This window comes from Mobula hypostoma, chromosome 7 (assembly GCF_963921235.1).
Source record: "Mobula hypostoma chromosome 7, sMobHyp1.1, whole genome shotgun sequence".
NCBI lineage: Eukaryota > Metazoa > Chordata > Chondrichthyes > Myliobatiformes > Myliobatidae > Mobula > Mobula hypostoma.
The window spans coordinates 31480737-31503305 of record NC_086103.1 but is presented as its reverse complement, the minus strand read 5'-3'; the positions used below and the strand labels follow the sequence as shown (position 1 = coordinate 31503305).

The 22569-nt window shown below is 37.8% G+C and overlaps 2 protein-coding genes across 5 annotated transcripts in view; one reads left to right on the top strand and one right to left on the bottom strand.

Annotated features, from left to right (window-relative positions):
* Positions 1 to 22569, bottom strand: part of rnf14 (ring finger protein 14) — a 53951-nt gene that overhangs the window by 28392 nt on the left and 2990 nt on the right. The window contains exons 1-2 of one of the 4 annotated variants that reach the window (XM_063053213.1): positions 5003 to 5141; positions 3589 to 3773 (exon numbers count right to left, since the gene is read on the bottom strand). The gene's annotated coding sequence lies outside the window, so the exon portion shown is untranslated. Of the gene's footprint in view, positions 1 to 3588; positions 3774 to 5002; positions 5233 to 22569 lie in introns of those variants that run through there. The other 3 variants (XM_063053214.1, XM_063053215.1, XM_063053212.1) reach the window with 3 other exon arrangements.
* Positions 5244 to 22569, top strand: part of LOC134349218 (heat shock 70 kDa protein 4-like) — a 39318-nt gene continuing 21992 nt past the window's right edge. Inside the window, exons 1-6 of the mRNA XM_063053211.1 lie at positions 5244 to 5509; positions 9322 to 9379; positions 10218 to 10358; positions 10794 to 10916; positions 11035 to 11134; positions 13661 to 13794. Coding sequence (XP_062909281.1) covers positions 5403 to 5509; positions 9322 to 9379; positions 10218 to 10358; positions 10794 to 10916; positions 11035 to 11134; positions 13661 to 13794 — 663 coding nt within the window. The 5' untranslated portion in view covers positions 5244 to 5402. The remainder of the gene's footprint in view (positions 5510 to 9321; positions 9380 to 10217; positions 10359 to 10793; positions 10917 to 11034; positions 11135 to 13660; positions 13795 to 22569) is intronic.

Sequence of the window (22569 nt, the reverse complement as noted above, 5' to 3'; positions counted from 1 at the left end):
TGTACAGCTCTGATGTTGATGGACAGCAGCTATATGAAGAAATTTTGGATTGCAGAATGTTGCTATCAAGGCGGGTCAACATGAAAATATCAAGACCTGAAGAACTGCTTGAATTTATTGTTCAGTACAGAGATGAGGGTGTCTTCCCCAATCTTCGCATTGCTATTCAGATCATGCTAACCATCGCAGTTTCCATCGCCAGCGGTGTGAGATCATTCAGCAAGTTAAAAATAATACTTTCGTATTTGAGAACCTCCATGGGTCAAGGCAGACTCTGTGATCTTGCTCTGCTGAGTGTAGAAAGAGAAGAAACTGAAAAAACTGATTTTAATCACATCATAGACCAATTTGCTTCAGTGAAAGCAGAGAAGGTGCAGTTATAATTTTCATGTAGTGCCATAATTTGTTAATTAGAAGATGAACAAGCTTGACTTGTATTTTTGAGCCGATATTATGGTAAAGTTATCTAGAAGATGGATGTCAGATGTTTGGACGGGAGCGTAATTTCAGTGCTCACCATAGGCGCTATTTTCTATAGATACATCCCTGCTATTACACCAGAGAAGATCCAAGATGCAGACTGTGCAAGGAATCTGCTGAAACCATCCAGTAAGTAGTAGCAGGAGCATGAATCAGGAAGGGACAGCATACTCTGAACGGCACAAACAAGTTACAGGAATTGTGTACAGGAACATCTGCACTGAGTACGGATGGAACACTTCCTAGTCCAAATGGCAAACAACTGAGAAACTAAGATCCTGTGAGACTTCCAGTACAGGCTGATAAGCAGCTATTGGCCAACCAGCCACAGTAATACTAGTCAAGGAACAGAAGAAAGCAATAGTCACAGAGGTGGCAATCCCAAATGACAGTAACATCAGGAAGAAAGAATATGAGAAGCTGGAGAAATATCAGGGATTGAAAGAGCAGATAGAAAGGATGTGGAAGGTTAAAGCCAGAGTAATCCCAGTGGTGATAGGAGCACTTGGAGCTGTGACGCCTGGATTGGGAGAGTGGCTCCAACAAATTCCAGGAACAACATCTGAGATCTTAGTCCATAAGAGTGCGCGACTAGGAATAGCAAGGATACTGTGCCAAACTCTCAAACTTTAGGCCTCTGGTACAGGACCCAAGATTGAGAGAAAAAAATACAAACACACACCACACATGAGGGGTGGGGGGAAAGATGAGATACATAGATAAAAATATATACAGAGGGCAGCCCATCATTTCACTACCAGGTTGTCAGTGAGATGCTGCAATTGTCCTTGATAGCTGTGCTATTAAGAGAATAGTAAGAGCTCCAGACAGGATTCGTGCTCTTCATATGTGTCCAACAACCATAAAGAGAAGATTGGGTGCTGTCCTGCCGAGAATAGAAATGAACCCACTTTTATTTTTCCCAAACCCTAGACCCTCACATCAATATCTTGGGCAATGGATAAGCATTCAATTGTTATCAGAATAACAAACAGCATATCAAAGATGAATAATGTTCCACTCTACTGCCCTGGGAACACATAGTTTGTAAATGGGCTAAACATAGTTGTAAAGATTACTTCACTGAAATTCTAAGTAAATTGGAAAAGCAGCTAATTCACTATTTTTTTGATCAAATGCATGTTTATCTAACATCATTGCCTGTGCCAGTCATCAAATCAAATAACATATTAATAGACAAATATACTTTGGAACAATTTTAACTGAAGCAATCACTGCCACATGCATCTGCAATCTATTAAGGAAGTTTCAATCAATCAAACTGGTACATGTACGTCTCCAAACTGACAAGTGCCTGTTAAAACCCATTATAGATAAGAAAGATTCAAAATGATTTTCATAAAATGACATGACTAAACATTTGAACAGATTGACTAGTAGAACAAAGTCATATACCTGAATGGAAAGAGCCAACGTCAAAGAGATTAAGGGCAATTTTCCGGATATATTAATACAAGCATATGATTGCATTTAATCTTCAGAGTTATGCACTACAAGGCATGTTTTTTTTTATTTTTAATATAAAATGTTATTTTAATTTTATTTTAAAAATTAAAACTTCATGTTCCCAATGATAGACTATCAACTGATTGCAAAGATATTTGAAATGTCTTTACACATGGATGAGATGCCAGAGAACTAGACCATGGCTATTGTTCTGTGGATTAAGAAAGGCTCTAAGAATAAACTGGGAAATTATAGGCTGGTTAACATGACGTTCGTCGTGGGTAAATTAGTGGAGGATATTCTAAGAAATAGGATAATACGTATTTGGATAGACAGAGCATGGTTGGAGATAGTCAACATGGATTTGAGCATTGTAGGTCACATCTAACCAATCATATAGAGCTCAAAGAGTTTACCAAAAAGGTTGATGAAAGATAGGCAGTGGACATTATCTATACAAACTTTAGAAAGATCTTTGACAAAGTTTATCTAGTCGGGAAGGGTGGAGGGGGTATTGTTCCAGAAGCCTAAGTTGCTTGGAATTCAGGATGAACTAAGTCCTGAATAAGGATCTCAGCCTGATATGTTGACTATTTATTCATTTCCATCGATCACGACCTGCTGAATTATTCCAGAATTTTGTGTGTGTTGAATTGGATTCAATGTTGGCTTAGCAGGAGATTCCAGAAAATGATAGTAGATGGGTGTCCCTCTGACTGGAGACCTGTGACTAATGGTATGCTACAGTGATCACTGGCTCAGTTGTTGTTTATCATCTATATGTGGTTTTTGTCAGTTTTTCAGTCTTGGTCCACCGGAGGAACATTGTATCATTTCTTAACACATGCGTTACTAAGTGACAATAAAAGAGGACTGCGTGTCCTCATAATCTAATCTAATATTCATGATTTAGATGACAATATGGTAAACTGATAACACCAAGATTGGGGGCAGAGTGGACAGTGAGAAAGGCCAAAGTTTGCATAATGATCCGGACCAGCCAGGAAAATATAACTCAGTTATATTTTAATGCAGTGAACTGTGAGGTGTTGTACTTAGGGAGGACAAACTATGCTAAGATTTACACAGTGAAGGGTAGGGCACTGAGCTGTGTGGCAGAACAAAGGGTCCCAGGAATACAGACCCGTAATTCATTGAAAGTAGAATTTCTTTAATTAATAGGTATCACAGGTAGTTAAGTTAATAAAGAGAGCTTTTGACCACTGATCTTCATAAATCAGGACAGAGTACAGAAGTTGGGATGTTATGTTGAAGATATAGAAGATGCTGGTGAGATATTGTGTGCAGATGGGGACATTTACCCACAGGAAAGACATTAGTAAGCTTATATGAGAGCAGAGAAAATTTACAAGGATGTTCAGGACTTGAGAACCTGAGTTATAGGGAAAGATTGATAGGTTAGGACATTATGCATGGCAGTGCAGGAAAATGAGAGGAGAATGAGAGGAGAGTTTTTAAGAGCTATACTAAATTATGAGGGTTATAGATTGGGTGGATGCATGCAAGCTTTCTCCCCTCAGGTTGAGTGAGATGAGAACTAGAGGTCATAGAGGGAAAGATGAAATATTTAAGGGGAATCTGAAGATGAACTTCTTTACCCAGAGTGTGGAACAAGCTTACCGTGGAAGTGGTAGATGCAGATTCAATTGTAACATTTAAGAGAAATTTGGATAGATACATGGATGAAAGAGACATGGATCGCTGTAGTCCAGATACAAGTAGATGGGTCTAGGCAGAAGATAGACTGGCATGAACTAGATGGACTGAAAGGCCTGCTTCTGTGCTGTAGTGCTCTATGACACCATCTGCAAATAAAATACTAAATATATAACAAATAGATTATATACAAAAATGAGATCTAGAAACATAGATTGTCGTAAGGACTAGAAGCTAGAAATTCACATAATTTTAAGGATATTACTTAAATGCACTTTTCATATAGAGTCCTGTATTTACAAGACATGGACTGATGTTGACAGGTTTGAAAACATGAAACGGAAAACAATACATCAAAGTATTACAAACAAGGAGAAATGATGTCAGAATAGTTTATTTTATCCAGTTTACACATCTGAATCATTTGTTCAAACATCTAGATTGCTACTCCAGTGGCTTAAGCATCATGCTACACTTCACAACAGAAAAGCCCCCTCCATATTAAATGAAGACTATTTAAAACAAATCTATCTAAAGCCAGTCTCCAGTTTATTTAAAAGGCTTTTGGAAAAACCAAAGAACCTCAAAGTTTAAAAAGACCAGCAAATTTGTGCTTTAACATTTGTTGAGACAGGTAAAGAATTTGTTTTTTTGCATGCAGACAACAGATAGTGAAACTTCTCAAAAATGTAAACGTATCTAGTACAGGCCAAAAGATTATGACATGCAGATATCTTGATAATAAAACTTTAAAGTCAAAACTGAAGTTAATGGTTCGTTTGGCAATTTACTGTGAATTTATCAGAATTGATATTTGATTAAAATAATGCTTTCAGTTACTGAACAATAAATTTAATGAACATTGGTGCCATCGATAGTTCAAAGTTCTTAAAGATTATTTACAGAAGTAACTTTCATGCTAAGTGTTTACAAAGGTTGCCTAACCACTTATGACATAACGATTTAACCCAAACAGATCTGGGCACCTCGACTGAACCCATAACAGAGTTTCTGGATTTTTTAAAATTTGGAAGCAAGATATCTTTGGGGCGATAGATGCAATCACACAAATTCAAGGATGTCACATATTTAAAAGCAGCAAATCGTTGGTGTACATTTGCCCATAAATAGCACACCTTCACTCTCGCCATAGCAACGTCACCGGAGAACAACCAAGACAAATTGTGGACGGTTGTTTCCGCTTACCGCAGGCGCTCCTCTGGAGATTGGGTATCCTTGAGGCAACCTTTCCAACCCCAGTGAAGTGTCCAAATGGATTTAGAACAAGTTCACACCACTACCCAAGTCCCCCTCCACATGTCATACACCCTCCAACTCTCACGATTGCTCATTTTTACACTTAACAATATATTCTTACCGGTAAATCCTCCACTGAAGTAATGCTGTTCCTTGGCGTCTCACTCCCCCCCGCCGCAAACCTGCACCCCAGCACCACCCCACAAACACAACAATATCCTGGCTCACCGAACGACGGCGAGCGCTTCCGAAACTCGCCGGTGACGCTCGCGGCCGAAGTGACGACGGGTCGGGAGGCGGGGCGGAAAGAGGCGAATTCTCGCGAGATCGGAGCCGGCCGATCCTGTGGTGCACGAGTGAGGGAGCGAGAGAGAGCCCGGCGGTTCCTGTTCTTCTGAGAAAGCCGGAGAGCAAGCTGAGAGGGAAAAAAAACACACCAGGAAAAGTGCTGGCGTTGGGTAGATTGCTCTTGGTTGTCCGAGACCATTGGAAACAAACAAAAACAATAAGACAGACCGGAGATGTCAGTGGTCGGCTTTGATGTCGGTTTCCAGAACTGTTATGTGGCTGTGGCAAGAGGCGGCGGCATCGAGACGGCCGCTAACGAATGCAGCGAAAGGAGCACCCCGTAGGTATCCGCCTGGGCTCTTCCACGGCTCTGGCAGGGGTCACGAACAGCGAACGTGTAACGTTGTTGGTTGCATTGGGGCCTAGTCACTCCCACCTTGCCCACCGGGGGTGGAGGCATTGACTGACTGCGGCACTAAAATTGAGCATCTTACTCACTGCCCCATGCCTTTCGCTTTCTAGATTTTTCCTTTCAACTTAATCCGTCTGCGTTTTGCCCATCGGCACGTTCCCATTTTCATTTTAACTAACACGTTTATGTTTCAAGTCAGCAGCATTTGCATTTTTGTTTTAACTGGAAGATAAATTCCATTGTTAAAGTTGTTGTGCTGTCTCCCCTTCATTGCAAGATTCCAAGTGTTTTGGGAAGATTGGATATAAATTTTTCGCATAATTTATTTCCGTTCCTTCATTAAAATAGAAATTTGGTGGATATGCTGATTGCGATGTCTGCGAGGTAGAAAGGCAATACAAACTGATTGAATGCCAACAGGATTTCGGTAATACTGTATTGCGATTCTTCAATCCTTTCCGTAATATGAGTTGTGATTTGGCATATCTCCCGTGCCCAGTTTGCACACGCCCGGTCTGATACTTAGTGCACACCCGACCATTTATTGCTTCCATGACCGCTCCCTGAAAAAGCATGTTAGAACCTAATGAAAACAGGATTAGTGGATGTGGCCCTTCATTCAATAAGATCATAGTTGAATTGGTACTTCATTCACTTTCCAGTCTGTCCTCCATGTCCCTCATTTTTCAAAAATATAATTATTTCAGGGAGAGTCATTTTTTTCACCCTTGAATGTACTTAGTCATATAATGTGCAAAGCCACTATGCGTAGACAATTGCAAAGGTTTGCAATCTTAGTATTTTATTCATCTCTACTGTAGACAGCATTTGAGCTTCTTCGATTTGCACGGTGATAATATTACTAGATTAATAATTCTGACGCCTAGGTCAATAAACCAGTGATGTAAATTCCAATCTGGCAATGTCAACGGTCTTTTAAAGTTGGATAATTAATAACTGATTGGGATGGGAAAATAATTGTATTGACATTGTTGATATTAACTTTAAAAATAAAAGCAAATCCTAGAACTATTCATCAGGTCAGATTACATCTGTGTGAGGAGAAACAAGAGTTACTGTTTCAGGTCGGAGAAGAGTCATCAGAGTCCATTTTTTTTCAACTCTTGTTCCACAGCAATGTAGTTTATTAAATGACTACAGCATGATGTTTTTTCCACTACAGGGCTGTAAATGTTGGTCTTGTCATGCCCATGTCCACTAAATGAATAAATTCCTTTTGAGATGAACCAGATATTTTGATTGGATTGGTGTCCAGCATGCTTTGGTTTGAACCTGCAACACTGTAAATTATTTTTCCTTAACTATGAATGATTTGACTTTCATGTCACACCTCAAGTTTTATTACTTTTCATGTTAATAAGCCAGTCCCTATACTCTTCCTAATTCAAACCTCACTATTGTTTTTTAAAGAACTTTTTAAATAAAATCTTACTACAATAAAACAAAATGCACAGATCCTCAGTATCTATAGAGTGCAAAAATAAGTTTCCAATTACTTTCCAAAAAATAAGAACCCATGGCTAGCTGGATCTGAAACTGGCCTGGTGATTGGAGGCAGAAAATATTGATGTAAGGTTGTTTTTGGAATTGAAGCCTGCTACCAGTGGTGTACCAGAGTGGGCCTCCAATGATTTTTTTTCTTGCAGAGGGAAAAGGAAGTATTGATATAACTAGAATACCGATGTTCTAGACATGGATAGCCCTCACACATTGTTAACCCATAGGTTTGATAGCCTGGGGATGGCCAAGGCTGACAGGAAAGCAGCAATGGATTGTCCTCAGCTGCAAATTGACCTGTAGCCAAACACTGTCATAATGATTGCATCACCAAACATTTGAAGGATACTATAATGCTATTTTGTCCCTCAGATGGCACTCAAATCATGTGTATAATTTTATTCTGATAAATTAGGTGCATTAAGTAAATACTGTGGTTTTATTAAAACCAAAACAGATACCGGAACTCCAGAGCAGCGCGCACAAAATGCTGAAGGAACTCAGCAGGTCAAGTACCAACTATTGAAAAGAATAGAGTCGATGTTTCGGGCCAAAACGTCGACTCTTCATTCCTCTACGTAGATGCTGCCTGGCTTGCTGAGTTCCTCCATTATTTCGTGTTGCTGTATTTTTATTAAAAATTTGAAGAAAACTGCAATGTATTTTCTCTGTATCACTGTGTTCTTTCATATCTAGGATATTAATTGATGTATGTACATTCAATTACCAACCTAAATCCTTGCACATTACTACAACCTTTCTAAGCCATGAGAATTTTCACTCTCAGTGTGTAGATTTTGGTACTTAGAAGTATAAATGAATGTTTTTTTTCCCCTAAAGGTTGCCATTAGTATGTTTTACTTTACCAGTTTCTGCAAATAACAAAATACAACGTAGTAACCTGGAGTACCTCAAAGCTTAAAATTTAAATTCATTTTTTCAATTTCCCAACATGCATCTTGCTTTCAGCTGCATGAACGGGCAGGATAGACAAAGGTGAGTTGGATTTCCAGGAGGCCTTTGGCAAGGTGTAGCATGTGAGGTTGCCATGGTATTACAAGAAAGGTGCTAGCATTGTCGGAAGGTTGTCTGACTGTCAGAAGGCAAAGAGTGGATATAAAGGGGAATTTTTGTGGTTGGCTGTCAGTGACTGGTGGTGTTCTGCAAGGTTGCTGTTGGGTCCACTACTTTTCACAATAAAAGTTAATGATCTGAATGACGGAATTGATAGCTATGTGGCCAAGTATACTAGATCCGTGGAGTGGCAGGTAGTGTTGAGGAAGCAGGGAGTCTGCAGAAGGATTTGGACAGGTTAGGAAAATTGGCAAAGAAGAGGCTGATTGAATACAGTGAAGGATATTGTATGGTCATATTGTTCAAGATGGCATCAAGCTGCAGTTCTGTCACAATTGTGGCTCAAACTTAGTGGTATAAATCTCTGATTCTATGACGTTTTCAGTGGACTTCATCTGCTGACCACATTTTCCTGTGGTCACTGCAACATTAGAGTTGAAGTAACACCATAAAGTTGTTAAAGTTCCCAAAAGCAGCTACTGCAAAAAAGGCTCTGCAAAAGATAGTTTTAAATTAATTGGACTGTATGTTTGGGCAACTACCATGATTTTTGGTCATTTAATGTAATCTGGGAAGCAAATTCAACTTGTAATTCTCAATTAATTATTTTTAATAGGGTGTTTATTGACTGGTTTTAAGGCAGAAACCTATCTTGATTGGGAACATGATGCTGGGAACATTAGAAGGTTATCACAGCTCTGATTTATTTACTGATTGAATCTGCACAGTTATTATCTCAGGTTTTTCTAGGACCTGGATACTTACACCTGAAGTCTTAAATGTAAAAACATAAATAAACTGAACTGTAACTTATTGATTAGTCTTTAATGCAGCATTCATTATGCTGTTAGAAAATCTCCAACTCCCTTTTATTGATAATGGGCCTGCATATCACCTATTGAGATAACGTAGTCAGATTTATCAGGAAAAATACCGATATCTGGCTTGTGAATATTATTCAACCTATACTCCAACACAAGCAATCTCTACATTAATATAAAAGCAGTTTACATTTCTGTGACAGCTTTTGATCTGTTTATTATCTGACCACTGAAGCCAAATGTTAGATATTTTAATACAAAATTTATCATGGAAAAAGTATAAAATGGGATCTTGGAGCAATTAATTAAAGTTTTTTAAACTTTCAGGTCTTTTGTGTCGTTGGGACCCAGAAATCGTGCAGTTGGAGCTGCAGCCAAAAATCAGGTAAGAATTCAGTGCTTCCTCCTTTAAAGAATATTCCAGGAACAGATGTTATGAGACAGTGTTACCAGCATGCAGGCTGTCAGGCCATAGCATACTACTCAGAGGGCAAATGAAATAAAAGCAGAAAACACTGCAAAAGCTCTGCAGATTAAGCAGAATTTGTGGCAAGAGAAACAGCGTTAGTACTCAAGCTTAATAACCATTTTATTTAGTAATTCTGATGAAAAGTTGTCAACCTAAAATGCTGATTCTACTGCTATGCAATATTTTCAGCAATCAGTTTAGTCTTCTGGTATCCAATTATTTATTTTCAGCAAACTGATAAATTGTGTTTTAAGCAAACTTTATGATGTAATATAAGAATTGGATAAGATTTGTAAATTGTATTTTGTGTAAAATAAACTTCAAACTTAGAAAAAAAATTGGACCAACAATTTTCCTTGGAACTTCAGACCTTTATTCTTGTGTTTTTGGTCACTTTGGTGGTAAAACCATTGTTTCAGCTTTATCATGAGTCAAAGTTGCTCTCTGCAGATTTGAGTGAAGCACTTGTTCTGGCTTTCAAGTGACACAATTTTGTCGTAATAATGCTCTAGCAAATCCAAGGGCTTGTCAATTAGGTCAAAGGTGTTCTTGACCAGTAAGATCTTCAGGGATACACGAAAAAGTTGACCGGCCTTTCCTCTGACAGAAGCTGCTTGACGTGCTGAATTCTTCCGGTAGATTGTTTATTGCTATAAGTTCAACTGATCTGCTTCTACAATGATAGTCTTGCTCATCAAAATCCAATACATGGTGTTTAGATATTGATAATTAAATTTTAACTCTTGGTTTGTAGGTGCTGTCAAATGTCAAAAATACTCTACAGGGATTTAAAAGGCTCCATGGACGGGCTTTTACAGACCCATTTGTAAGAAGTGAGCAATCCAAACTTGCATACGACCTTGTTCAGATGTCAAATGGTGCAACAGGAGTTAAGGTTGGTGTCACTATACTCCTTGTTCAAAATCTACTTACGAATGCATGCTTTGCCAATAGGATGGAAGTGAGAAACTAAAGTTACCTAGTACATATACAACTTTATGTTGTGCTCATGATTATTGAAATTTGAGAATGTGGATTGGAATTTTAATTTTATTCTGCCTTGTCTTAACGTCCTGGTATAGAATCAAAATACCTCCAATGTTTACTGGATTGATTATTTTTTAAAGGCATTTAACTGGAGTTGGTATGTTCCCTGTATGTCCAATGACACTGTACAAGTGGAAGACCTTGCATCCTTGCTATCACTTATTTTTCTTTGCCATTATGAAGTTTTAAATAAATGTCTTTGTGATTGACAAATGTTTTGATTCAGGATGTATTTTTCCAAATAGGATTTTAATGCACTACCTTTGCATACAATTTTTGAAAGGTTTCGTACATGGAAGAAGAACGAAATTTTAGCGTAGAACAAGTTACAGGAATGTTGCTGACAAAACTGAAAGAGACGGCCGAAGCTGCGCTAAAGAAACCAGTCATGGATTGTGTGATATCAGTAAGTAATTGAAGTGTTGCTGATTTTTGTGCATTTGTGTGTAATTTTAAATTGAGCCTTTTAATTTTATCTTCATTGGCCATGGGATTTCCATTCATTAGTGTACTATTTTGTACAGGTCCCATGTTTCTACACAGATGCTGAAAGGCGGTCAATAATGGATGCTGCTCAGATTGCAGGACTCAACTGTTTGCGGCTCATTAACGAAACCACTTCAGGTAATTACTGTTTGAGCTTATTAGTTTATTTGTATTCTAGGAACTGATCTTTGGAATAGTATAAATACATTGTTGCAGTGTGAAAGGAAAACAAAGTATACTGTTCTGTTTTAGTGCAGATAAAATTTTAGCCTGGTCAGCACAATGAGTATTAACTCATTGTAACTTGCACACATATTAGTGAATATAGAGTAATAATTTAAATTTTGGTAAAACTTTGTAAATGTATTTTAAGCAGAAATAAAATACTTTGTGCTCAATTGCTTTTTGAAATGTGACTACAGGCAGCCTTGCTCTAATTGTGGAGGGAAGGAGTTGTGTTCCTCGATAGAGTCGATGTGGAGAGGATATTTCCTATGGTGGGATAGTCTTAAGAAATGAGGACACGCCTCAGAAAAAAGCAGCATCCTTTTAGAATGGAGATGAGTGATTTCTTTAGGCAGACGGTGGTGAATCTATGGAATTCTTTGTCATAGGCAGCTGTGGGGACCAAGTGTTAATGTATATTAAAGGCAGAGGTTGATAGATTCTTGATTGGTCGGGGCATGAAGGGATATGGGGAGAAGGCAGGAGATTGGGGCTGAAAGGAAAATTGGATCAACCATGATGAAATGGCAGAGCAGACTCAATGGGCCAGATGGCCTAATTCTGCTCCTATATCTTATGGTCTTAAGATGGTTTGTGTCAGAATTTTCAGTTTCATCTGTGCATATGTTAAGAAGCAAAATTGGAATATTATGTTTTGGGAATACTTTTCAAAATTCTATGAATGAATTTTATGCCTTGTCTTGAATCTTTGTATAGTGATGTGACTTCTGTAAGGATGAATTTCTGTTAACTGAACAGCTGTATTCCAGGGTTTGCCTGTATTATATGCAGTAATTGCTAAACAACAGAATTTCACAAAGAATAAGAATTATTTAATGTTCTTGGTTAAAAGGATTGCTTTTCAGAGTTCTTGTATAGCTCCCTATGAATAGCAGTTTGGAATATTTAATGTAGCACACACAAAATGCTGGAGAAGCTCAGGTCAGGCAGCATCTATGGAAAAGAATAAACAGCTGACGCTTCAGGCTGAGATCCTTCAATAGGATTGGAGAGGAAGGAGGAAGAAGCCAGAGAAAGAATTTGGGGGAGGGGAAGGAGTGCAAGTGAGAAAGTGATAGGTGAAGCCAAGTGGGTGGGAGAGGAAGTAAAGAAGCAGGGAGGTGATGTGGAAAAGGCAAAGACTAGAGAAGAAGGAATTTGATATGAGGGGAGAATGGACCATGGGAGAAAGGGAAGGAGGAGGTGCATCAGTGGGAGGTGAAAGGCAGGTGAGGAGGTGAGAGGGCAGCCAGAATAGGGAATGAAAGAAGAGGGTGGAGGGAAAATTACTGGAAGAAGTTGTTCATTTTTATTATTTTTGTTGTATCATGGCTGTAACTGCACCTCATTCTTTATTCTACTGTTCTTTCATTTCTGTCCTTGTTCTTCTCTTCCATGTCACTCTGCTTAATTTCACATTCTCCATCCTTTCTGGTTTAAACCATCTCTAGTAACACTTGCAAACACGTCTGATCTGGTCCTGGTTGGGTCTAAGCTAACATGTTCGTACGAATTATTTGTTCTCCAGTACCATTCCACCATGCTGGCAATCTAAATTGCACTCTCTTCCACCACTTTTCAATATTCATTCATCTAGCCCTTTTGTCTTTTACTATATTCATCACCATGTGATACAGCATGTAATCCTGAGATTACTGCCTTTTGAGATACTATTCAATTTATCTCAGTTTCTTTTCTCTCATCGCCTATTTCTGTAATGAAAGACAAGGAAGGGAATTTGTCACTTGGATATTACTAGGATGTTATTCTTTTGGATCTTTCTATACCCTGATAATGGCAAAAATGTAATGCTGTCCTCAGAAGTTTATCCAGTATCACCATATTAGTGAAAATGTTGGCTAGTTTCATATGATTTCATATTTTGCTGGACATCAATCCCCAGGAACTTTGATACTTTAAGGGTAGTAGTAAATTAATGAATGTAGGATACTTTAGGAAAAAGGAATGAGGGTCTTAGTTGATCAGTTCCTAGAAATACTGAATTTAAATTTAGATAAGGGTACACAATGGCGAATAAAATTACTTAAAGAGGATGAACTTTGATAATAAAAGTCCATTTGAATCAAATTTTACAAGAATGATTCCTTTGAGAGTTGTGGATTCCTGCTGATATACCCATGGTTTTCCATAGTATCCACCTGTCAATACTGTTTTTGGAAAGGCCCATTAATCCATATATCAGGGATTCTCTTTTCTTCCATAGTCTGGTATTATGCCTCGGGTATGTTGGTCTAAAACCCTGGCATTTGACATAATGAGAAAAGGGTAAAGGAGAAAATGTCATCATCTAAATAAGCTTTTTGGTTGATGACTTTTGTGCTTTAATTATTTTGTCGAAATTGTGTTGATCTATCCTACTGTTAATTAAAATTAGCACTCTGGAGCATTTTGTAGTTACACCTGTTGATTGATTTGCAGTTGCACTCGCATATGGGATATATAAACAAGATCTACCAGCCCCCGAAGAGAAGCCAAGGAATGTTGTTTTTGTTGATTTGGGACATTCGGCATTTCAGGTTTCTGTTTGTGCATTCAATAAAGGTAAACTAAAGGTAAGGGAAAGCAATATTCATTCACGTGTAGTCTGACTTCCTGACTCTATAGTGATACAAGCAGTGTAAATGCTTATAAACCTGATATGGAATTGAATGTTGGTAATGGAGAAATAAATGCTTATTCCTTTTATGTTTGGTCTCAAAAATAATCAGCAACTTTTAAAGTAAATAAGGCTGAATGTAGTTCTTGGTTTAGATTGCAAATATGTTAATATATAAAAATTTTTCCAGAGTCTACCAGTTTTACTTTTTGGTCATTGCTTCCTGTTCCACTCATTATACCTTAAAAGCATTAAAATCTTTTTCATTTTTAGTTTTTATTTACTGATGTGATTGACTAAATTGAGCCACACAGAAGCTGTAGTTGGGAAATAAAAAAGACTTTATTCTCATCGCAGAGAGAGTCTCAGGAAATCTCATTTCCCTGCCACAATACTTTCATACATTTTAAGCACAATAACAATAAATGCTGAACTACAGTTTCAATAGCTGTATTCACCTACTTTAGCATTTTAAGTATGGTAAGGTAATTTTGCAGAACTGCATGTTGAGAATGGCCACACATCCCAACTAGCAGAACCCTCTTGACTATATAAAATTACTAGAAGCTCTTGGACTAGTTACTAGCCACAAACTTCAGACACCCAAAATATATTGTTTTTGTTCGTGTTAAGGGATGGCACAATAAAACAATAAGGCATAGGACTAGAATTAGGCCATTCAGCCCATCAAGTCTTCTCTGCCACTCCATCAGAGCTGATTTATTATCTCTCTGAATTCCATTCTCCTGCCGCCTTCCTGTAACCTTTACGAATCAGGAATCTATCAACTTCTGCTTTAATGTATCTAATAACTTGGCCTCCCCAGCCATCTGTGAACAATGAATTCCACAGATTCATCATCCTCTGGCTAAAGAAATTCCTCATCTTTGTTTTAAAGCAGTGGTTCCCAATCTGTATTATACCACAGACACTACCATGAACTGAGGAGTCTGTGGACCCCAGGATGAGATCCCCTTTTCTAAAGGTACTTTATTGTATTCTGAGGGCATGACTTCTAGTCCTTGACTCCCCTGCTATAGGAAACATCCTGTCCATGTCCACTCTATCTGGGCCTTTCAATATTCAATAGGTTTCAATGAGATCTCCCCTCGTTCTTCTAAACTCCAGTGAGTACAGGCAATTGCCTTCAAACACTCCTTTCATTCCTGCGATCATTCTCATGAACTTATGAATATATAACTGGCCAGAATATTAAGTGACAAAACAGACCTGTCCTGAACTGTAGACACGGGAGCCTGCAGATGGAAATCTGGAGCAACACAGATAAAAATGCTTAGAGAGCTCAGTAGGTTGGGCAACATTTTTGCAGAGGTCTCTACAATATGCCTGCTTTGAGTTCCTCCACTGTTTCATGTGTGCTAAGTAGCAAGTATACACCTTTAACATAGGAGATATCCACTTAATACCTTTCCTGGTCTCATCCTGAAGTTTTCACTGAACACTAGTTAACATGGATGTCCCACGCCCAATGATTGGTTTTACTAGCCTTAAAGTATCAGTTGAAGTTAAATTTCCTGAACACTTTTTTATTTGAATTAATATCTGTTATTTTCATGTAATTCCATGGTGTCTGAATCCCTGTAAAGTACTATGGCTATGTTTGTACCTGCCCTTTATTCCACTGGTTTTTCTTTTCAGTTCTGTCCTTGTTTCTCTTTCCTTAGTCACTCTACTTGGGTTCCTGTTCTCTTGCTATTAAAATTAAAACCACCTTCAATAAAACTACAAATTCTCCTTTGTCAACAGCTCTTCTGGTTCTGCCCTGGTTGCCCTTGTACAGGTTTCATATTCTCCTCTGTCCTAAGAGTCCTCCTCTGTCCTAAGAGTCTAAATCTGGGGAATGGAAAAGTTGTATTGTAGAGAAATGGTTTGTTTTGTATCTTATAAAGATCTAAAATAAGAACAGGAGGTATGCAGCTATTTAAGTTGAAGTAATGACTTTGGCACTCTCCATTTACTTCATTTCCCTTGGTTTCCAAATGTATTTCCACCAATCTGTTTTGAGTATATTTGGGAGCAGATAAACCCTTGAGAATAGATTGCTAAAAACTTTACAACCCTCTGAAAGATGGAATTTCTGTATATTTTGTTCCTATAGTGATCTTTTGACCCAAGATGATGGTAAATTACTTCCAGAATTGCATTCAAAATACATATGCTCCCTGGCTGTATGAGTCAAATGCTTTTTGTGGCGCAACAATGAATAACTAGTGCTGGTAGAAAGTGTGCAGTATTTGATATCAGTCAACACGTGATACAGATTTGCCATGATGCTGCCATTTTGGCCCCAGGCAGCAACTTATGCATTCAGTTAAAGTTTCTCAGCTAAGCAGTTGTTCAGTGGCAAGGAGGAATCGAGCAACTTTCAGGGCAATTAGAGAATGATTTGACTGGCTGTAGATATGATTCTTAGCACAGTGGTACTACTTGTATTTAATAAAAATATACAGGGTATTGTAGTAATACCAGTTACTCAAGTCTGTGTTCACATTTGAAGAAATAAATTGCCCTTGGAAAATGAAGTGCATCATGACTAAAGATGGAAAATAGAATTAAGTAAGGCAGACCACGCTTTTAGAAGAAGGAATAGCTCTCTGCAGAAAGGTGTGTACCTTCAGAGTACTGGGAGCACTTCTGTTGCCTGAACCTCAGCAGAAAAATGAATTTTTTTTATGTTTTCTTTCTTTTTAAATCTTTTTATTGAATAAGTATACAAAAAGGTAAGCCATAAAGGCACTAATACACTGTTAGAATATAATAAAATTACAGGAGATATTAATACAAAAAAAAGATACAAACAATGTAATTTAAACATAACATACTAAGGTAACATAATACTATACTAATTTTTATATATCAATAGAGAAAAGGAAAAAAAAACCCAAAAAAACCCACCGTGCAACTAACTAAAAGCAAAGCAATGGGCTAACTTGGAACCAAGCAGAGTTAAAAAACTTAAAATCACATCCTCAATCCCGACCTCCAATAAAAACAGTAAAAAAAAACAAGAAGGGTATATAAATATGGAGCAAAAAAAGAGGAGAGAAATGTTTTATTAAAAAAAATTGTAGAAATGCTAACTCTACCATTCAATGTGACAATGGCTGATCATCTAAAATCATTAACCTGTTCTTTGTTTTTCTGTGTCCCTGTTTTGTGTCAAACTTTTTGTTTGTATTTAATAGTTTAGCCTCAGCCACCTTCTGTAGTAGAAAATTGAACTTGTACCTCTTTGTTTTGGCTATAGGCAACTCATCTCAGGTTCTTTAAATAGCTTATCCCTTAGCCTGTGGCCTCTCATCTTGGACTCTGCACACTCCAACACTGGGAACATCTCCTTGCATCTAGTCTGCATAGATCTATTAAAATTTTTGTGAGATAGTACTGTCATCCTTCCAAAATTTCAGAAATACAACCAAGTCTCTTTGTACCCTGATGATTTCATCCCAGAAATTTGTCAGGTGAATTTTCATTGCACTGCTTTCACAACAAGAACATATTTCTTTTGTTAAGAAGATAAAAATAGCACAAATCGCAAGGATTTGCCATTGTATTTTATGTTTGCAATAAGACACCCTTGCTTCAGCGCTCAATGCCTCTAGCAGTGAAACCCAGCATACCATTTGCCTGAATTGCCTTTTGTGTATTTTCATTAGCTGGTGCACAAGGGCACCCATACATCACTGTTTCCCCTTTTCCTAAACTTTTACAACTCAAATATTCTACCTTTTTTAATTGTGCTTTTTTATTTGTCTAGAATATGTTGTACCTGCCCTGCAATGCACTTGGTCAACCTGATAACACCACTCCGTACCCTGTCTGCATCCTTTTGTCCATAAGTTCCATGTAACTTCTTTTAATTTTCTCATCTAAATCATTAATATAAGTTGTGGCTAGCTGGATCCAAACATTGAATCCCTCAGAAATGATTCTGTCACTTGGAAAGGATTTGCCATTGTATTTTATGTTTGCAGTAAGACACCCTTGCTTCAGCGCTCAATGCCTCTAGCAGTGGAAAGTTAGTTTTTTGCCGTTCAACCATACATAAATGAAACAAAGTTCCTCCAGACCAAGGTGCACAACACAGTGCATATAACTCACACACATAACAAATAAAGTAATATTACCACCAGTAAATTAACAAATGATAAGGTGTTTTTGCATTACAAATTAAAGAGTAAACAGTATAATGTTACTGTTGCTTCATGCCTGACGAAACCTGGGTGATGGCAGTAAGATCAGTAGTCTTATGGCCCAAGGGAAGAAGCTGTTTCCCATCCTAATAGTTCTTGTCTTAATACTGCTGTACCTCCTATTTGATGGTTGGGGGTCAAAGTGATTGTTGAACAAATGGGTGAAATTATTGACAATGCTAAAGACCCTGAGTACACCACTCCTGATAAATATCTCCTGATGGAAAAGACCCCAGTGATTCTCTCAACAGTATTCTCAATCCTTTGTAGGGACATGCAGTTAGATGCCTACAATTCCTGTAGCAGATGGTGATGCAGCTGGTCAGGACACTCTTGATGGTGCTCCTGTAAATATTGGTTAGAATCGGGAGGGGGAGGGGCCAGAGCCTCACTTTCTGCAGTCTCAGGAAGTGGAGATGCTGCTGTACTTTCTTAACCAAAGAGGTAGTGTTAAAGTACCAGGTGAGATCCCTCAGCTTAGTTAATTTTCTGAAGTTCCAATGACTCTGAAACAATTCCAATAGTTTCAATGTGGTTAAATTCCTGGTTTCCTGTCTGCCAGCCAATTCTCTCTCCACGTCAGTATTTTAACGTCCAATTCCATGTGCTTTAATTTTGCACACTAATCTGTTATGTCAGATCTTACCAAAAATATCTGGAAGTCCAAAATCCATTGTCACACACACAAAATACCCACTGTTTGTCTCTCCATTTATTGTGCTAGTTACTTCATCAAAATTTGTGATTTCCCTTTCATAAGTCTATGTTGAATTTGTTCAATCATGGTAGATGTTTTTTGTATGTTTTGCTATTATCTTTTATAATAGACTGATATTTTCCACACTACCAATATCAGGCTAACCAATGTTTAGCTCCCTTGATTCTCCAGCTCTTTAAATCACCGGGTTACGTTTAGCTACCATTTAATCTTTTGGAACTGTTTCAGTCATTAGAATTTCGGAAAATAAAGATGCATGATATTTCTAGGACCTCTTTGTTAAGGATTTCTTCAATGAAAACTGCTCAAGCTGAGAAACTAAATAAATGCTGTTGTCCTGAAAGATTACTGTAGATTTAAGCTTCTCTGAAGTTCTCTGACTCCACTGGAGCAAACAATCTCAGCATATTACTGGAATGCTGGTAGATTTTTGAAAGTTTCTTGGACATTTATCAGTGTTAGTATTAACACTGAGCATTCAATATTAATCATTTGGAATTCAGCACTCCCCTTATTGCCCAGTCCACTTTCCATTATATTGGCTTTCTTTTAATATTTCTTCTGTGCTGTTCCTCACTCATCTGAGTCTTCTGTAGTCTTCTTACATGCAAACTTAATGTATATTGTAAACTAGCTGCAATGCTACATATTTGCTGTTGGTACTGATTTGTCCTTGATGTCAATTTCTCTCACCTGTCATTTGTATTTGAAATTGCATACTGTTCTATTTTTACTCATTAAAGTTATCAGCATTGTCACATTTACTGCCCTTCCTTAATAATAGTGTTAGCATATGATCTAATTGCCAAGTGTAAAATTGATTGAAGTTTCTTTATAGTAATACAACAAGTAGCAAAATACCATGTGTCCATTTACACTAATTCTTCTCTGAGTCGTAGAGTAATACAGGATGGAAACGGGTCCTTCACAGCGTCTGCCCTGCTAATCCTTGTTGCCTCAGTTTGGTCCATAACCCTTCAGTCCCCTCCCTGCACATACTTATCCAAGTTCAACCTTATCTATACTCCTTATGATTATATAAAGTTCATACCTCATTCTTCTGCATTCCAGGGAAAAAGATTCCCTCCAGTAACTTCCCTACAACTGAAGTCAGGGTCACTGTCCTATAGTTCCCTGGCCTATCCTTGTAACCCTTTAATTATGGAATTATGTTAGCCACCCTCCAGTCTTCTAGAACTTTGCCAGTGGCTAAGATAAGCAAATACTTCTATAAAAGCTAACACATTTACTTCCCTGGCCTCCCATAATGTCTGGGAGAGCACTTAGCCTGATCCTGGGGATTTGCCCATCTTAATGTGCTTCAGAGCTGCAAATATCTCCTTCCTTATACGTATGACCCAAGACCTTACTACTTATTAGCTTCATTTCTTTGGGATCCAGGATATTCATTTTAGTAAACACAATTTTAAAAACTTCAACTCCATGCATAGGGGGCCCTGATAACCTAGTTTATCCCTAGTTAACCTTTTAGTTGAAATAATTGAAGAACTTCTTGGGATTATCTTTAATCCTACCTGCCAAATCCATCTCATGTCTTTTTGCCCTCCTGATTTACCTCTTAGACCTGGTCTTAATTCACCAAGTGATTCACAATAAATTGTATCTCTCCATGTTCCTATCAACTCCATTTGAGAGTTGAGAGATGTCTGTTCTGTTTTTGTTTGCTGCTGTTTGTCTATTTGAAGTTTAAAGCTATCAAAGTAAAAGGCCATTGTGTTTGGTGAGATTACTGACAACATCGGTGTTTAAAGCAAAGATATTATGGTGGTGAGTGAGATGAGCAGCAGAGGATTAGTTATGAGAGTATTGTAGTATTCAATCATCTCAGCCTCATAGCAGGGTTTGACCTTGAGAGTGCCAAGTCCTAAGTGTGAACATTGTCTCTTCCTGCCAGTAATGTGATGCAATTGTGCTTGTCCTCTACTGCTTAGCTGAACTTCCTTCAGCTTTGCGTCAACTTGCAGAGAAAAGAAGTATTTCGTATATGGGGGATGTCATAGGTGAGTAGTTGGTAATGTAGAAAAAAGTCTGGATGAGAATCTGGAGAATGGAGAAAAGTTGCTTGATCTTGTCAATGGTCAAGTGACCATGTGCCTTGAGAGTGATCATCGGCACATCAATGGTGAGGGTATGATGTGACGTACAATGAAGTGATACATCTGGTGGATTATGGCATTTGAAGATATTTGTTGAATTTGCCTGCCTCTAAGGTTTATTAGTTTCTTGTGGCATTGTATCCAATTCTTAGGATTATATTTTGAGGACTGAATGCCATAGCAATTTGCTTTCTCTCCCTTTTGAGTGCATGTCTGGATGGCCTTTTCCTTAAAGAATGGATTATGCACCAATTGTCTTGAACTTCCAATGTCAAAATGGAATGAAATCAACAATGGCTTTATATAGCATTATTGTGAACAATATTTCCCCACAACAGAGGTGATCAGCCACTCAAAATCACAAATTGTGCTGGCTACATGCAGTAGCCATGTAAGTATCAAGTTGCTCAAATTGTAATGACTCCTGAGTCAGTAAATGAGAACCAGAAATTATTTATATACCATGATTATTTTTGGGCAATCTAATGTAGACTGCATAACTTGACTCTTTTCTGTTTTATCTGCATTTCTATCATATTGAGTACTTCAAGTACATTTTGATGATATTACCTCTTCATTCTTCTAAACTCCACAGTACAAGATCCATTCACTTCTCTTACCGAAGCATAGCCCAGGATAAGATCTTTGTTGCAGTCCCTCCTGGCAACTGTCATTTATTGGATAAGGAAGCAAAATAATGGGCAGTCATGTAGACTTTGCAGTATAAACTAACATGTATGTTTTTCTACTTGCTGCATCTATAGGTTAACTCTGCGATTTCTATACAGGATACCAAAATTCCTTTGAATATTAAACTTTAGGGGTCTTGAATTCAAAATCTGCTTCTCTGTTCTTCCTGCTAAAGTGGGCAACTTCTGATTTCCATGTACTTGATCTGCTATTTTCTTGCCCACTCAACTTAGCTGCTTATTGCTTTGCAGCTCATCTTCCCCAAATTACTTTGTATAGTTGGTATGCTTAGAAAAATTGTACAGACCCTGAATGTCATTGAATTAAAAATGTAGAGAGCAAAAATCTCCAATACATTGCAGTCTAATTTACAATATGCAATTTGAACATTAGACTCGAATGGCAGCTAGAGCAAGAAGCAATTATCCCTTAAATAATGATTCTTCATTAACAAAATGTTTACTCAATATCCAAATTTACATGATCTAAAGCTATATTGAGAAGCCTGAATGAGGTAAATTGTGAGGGACTATTTCCTTGAGCAGGATAGCGAGATACTTTGTGGCTTAAGTTAAAAGTAATTAATGTTTTTTCCCTAGAGCGTACATAGGATCTGGAATTCTTTCCATGATAAGAGATTTACAAACCTCCATCACATTTAAATAGCATTTAGGAGTGGCAGTGGATCAAGTGCTACAAGGTAGAATTAAGTAGTGTAGCTCTTAACATTTGGAACAGATGCAATGGGTGAGATAGCTTCCTTCTATGTTAATTACAGGAGGGAATACCTTTGAGGTAAGAGGAGGAGAAGTTTAAAGGAGATTTATAAGGCAAGTTTTTGTTTCAAACCCATTGAATGGTAAATGCCTAGACCTTGCTGCTAGAGAAAATGGTTAAACTAGATACCATAGCAACGTTTAAGAAGTATTTCAACAGGTAGGAAGTAGAAGCAATTGTTTCAATTGGCATCATGGTTGGTACAGAATGGGCAG